General features: G+C 68.0%; 1 protein-coding gene across 1 annotated transcript in view; it reads left to right on the top strand.

The window, feature by feature from the left end:
• ADCY6 (adenylate cyclase 6) overlaps positions 1-1923 on the top strand; it is a gene marked incomplete at its 3' end in the record, with an annotated part of 9680 nt that overhangs the window by 6075 nt on the left and 1682 nt on the right. Inside the window, exons 14-16 of the mRNA XM_027671748.1 lie at positions 161-319; positions 1181-1356; positions 1447-1476. Coding sequence (XP_027527549.1) covers positions 161-319; positions 1181-1356; positions 1447-1476 — 365 coding nt within the window. The remainder of the gene's footprint in view (positions 1-160; positions 320-1180; positions 1357-1446; positions 1477-1923) is intronic.

The following is a 1923-nucleotide window of genomic DNA, read 5'->3' as shown; positions in this document are numbered from 1 at the left end:
GGGCTGTGGGGAGCTGTGAGGGGCTGTGGGGTCTGGGAGGGGCTGTGAGGGGCTGTGAGGGGCTGTGGGGACTGTGGGGTCTGGGAGGGGCTGTGAGGGGCTGTGGAGGGCTGTGAGGGGCTGTGGGGCACCATCTCACTGCTCTGTTCCCCCCCCCCAGTTCTCCTGCAGCCGCGTGGCCCTGCGGGAATGTGTCGCCCGGGAGCTCAACGTGACCCCCGAGGCCGTGGGGCCCTGCCAGCTCCGGGCCCTCAACTTCTCCCTGGGGACCCCCCCGAGCTCCTGCCACGGCGACGGGCTGGCCTGTGACTTCCCCGAGGTGAGGGGCTGCGGGCACCGCCGGGCACGGGGGTCCCTGGGGGTGCACGGTGCTCCCTGGGTGCTGGCACAGGGTCCCCTGGGGGTTCCGGGTGCTGGCAGAGGGTCTCTGCAGTCACTGGGGACCCCAGGAATGCTGGCAGGGGTCCCTGAGGGTGCTGGGTGCCAGCACAGGGTCCCTGCAGACGCAGGGTGCTGGCACAGGTCCCTCGGGTCCAAGGTCCTCTGCGGGTGCTGGCGCTGAGCCCTCGAGGGTGTCCCCAAGGGTGCAAGGTCCCCATGGGCGTGGGGTGGCATCTGGGGTTCCTGGGGTGCCATCCAGCATTCCCAGGGTTCTGCAGAGGTTCCCAGGGTGCTGGCCAGCGTTCCCAGGAGTGCTGCAGGGATTCCTGGGCTGCCCTCAGGGGTTCCTGGGGCACCATCCAGCATTCCCAGGGTTCTGCAGAGGTTCCTAGAGTACTGACTGGGGTTCCTGTGGTACTGACTGGGGTTTCCAGGGTGCTGCCAGGGTTCCTGGGGTGCTGCAGAGGTCCCAGAGGTGCCTCCAGTGTTCCCAGTGTGCCCTTGGGGTGCCCAGGGTTCTGCAGGGGTTCCCAGGGCGCTGCCTGGTGTTCCCAGGAGCCCTGCAGGGATTCCTGGGCTGCCATCAGGGGTTCCTGGGCTGCCCTCAGGGGTTCCTGGGGTGCCATCCAGCATTCCCAGGGTTCTGCAGAGGTTCCCAGGGCGCTGGTCAGCATTCCCAGGAGCGCTGCAGGGATTCCTGGGCTGCCCTCAGGGGTTCCTGGGGCGGGCTGCAGGGGTTCTGGGGGTACCATCCGGCGCCCCCTTGGGTCCCAGTGCATCCCCCCCGTGTCCCCCCCAGTACTTCAGCTACAGCGTGGTGCTGAGCCTGCTCGCCTGCTCCGTCTTCCTGCACATCAGCAGCATCGGGAAGCTGCTGCTCATGGTGGCCATCGAGGCCACCTTCCTGCTGCTGGTGGAGGGGCCTCACGCCGCCCTCTTCGACAACGCCGACCTGCTGGTCGTGGCCAACGCGCTGTGAGTGCCCCTGTGCCCCCCCCCCCCGGGGGTCCCCGAGCTCCCAGATGTGTCCCCACCCCGCTGACCCCCGGCTCCTCTCCCCCACAGGCCCTCCTTCAACGTGACCCAGGGCGAGTGGTGAGCGGGGAACTGGGACCAGTGGGGAGCTGGGGGCAGGGGGGTGCCTTGGGGGGGGTCTGTGGTGTGAGGGTGGGTGCAGCTTTGGGGTCTCTGGCGGGGGTGCAGCTTTGGGGTTGAGTGTGTTTTAGGGGTCCCCGGGTGGGTGCAGCACTGGGGCTCCTGGGTTGGGTGCATCCTTGGGGTTGGATGAATCTTTGGGGCTCCCTTGGGTGAGTGGGTGGGCCTTTGGGGTCTGGGTGGATCTCTGGGGTCGCTGGAGTGAGAAGGTGAATCGTAGGGGTTGGGTGCAGGTTTGGGGTCCCTGGGGTGGATGGGTGCAGGTTTGGGGATCCTGGGGTGACTGGGGGCGATTTTGGGGTCTGGGTGGATCTCTGGGGTCCCTGGAGGGTGAATTGTAGGGGTTGGGTGCAGGTTTGGGGTCCCTGGGGTGGGTGGGTGCAGGTT

This window comes from Neopelma chrysocephalum, unplaced genomic scaffold, assembly GCF_003984885.1.
Source record: "Neopelma chrysocephalum unplaced genomic scaffold, ASM398488v2 Primary Assembly neopelma1_97188, whole genome shotgun sequence".
NCBI classification, from domain to species: Eukaryota; Metazoa; Chordata; class Aves; order Passeriformes; family Pipridae; genus Neopelma; species Neopelma chrysocephalum.
The sequence above is the reverse complement of the archived record's forward strand: the minus strand, read 5'-3'. Positions and strand labels throughout refer to the sequence as shown.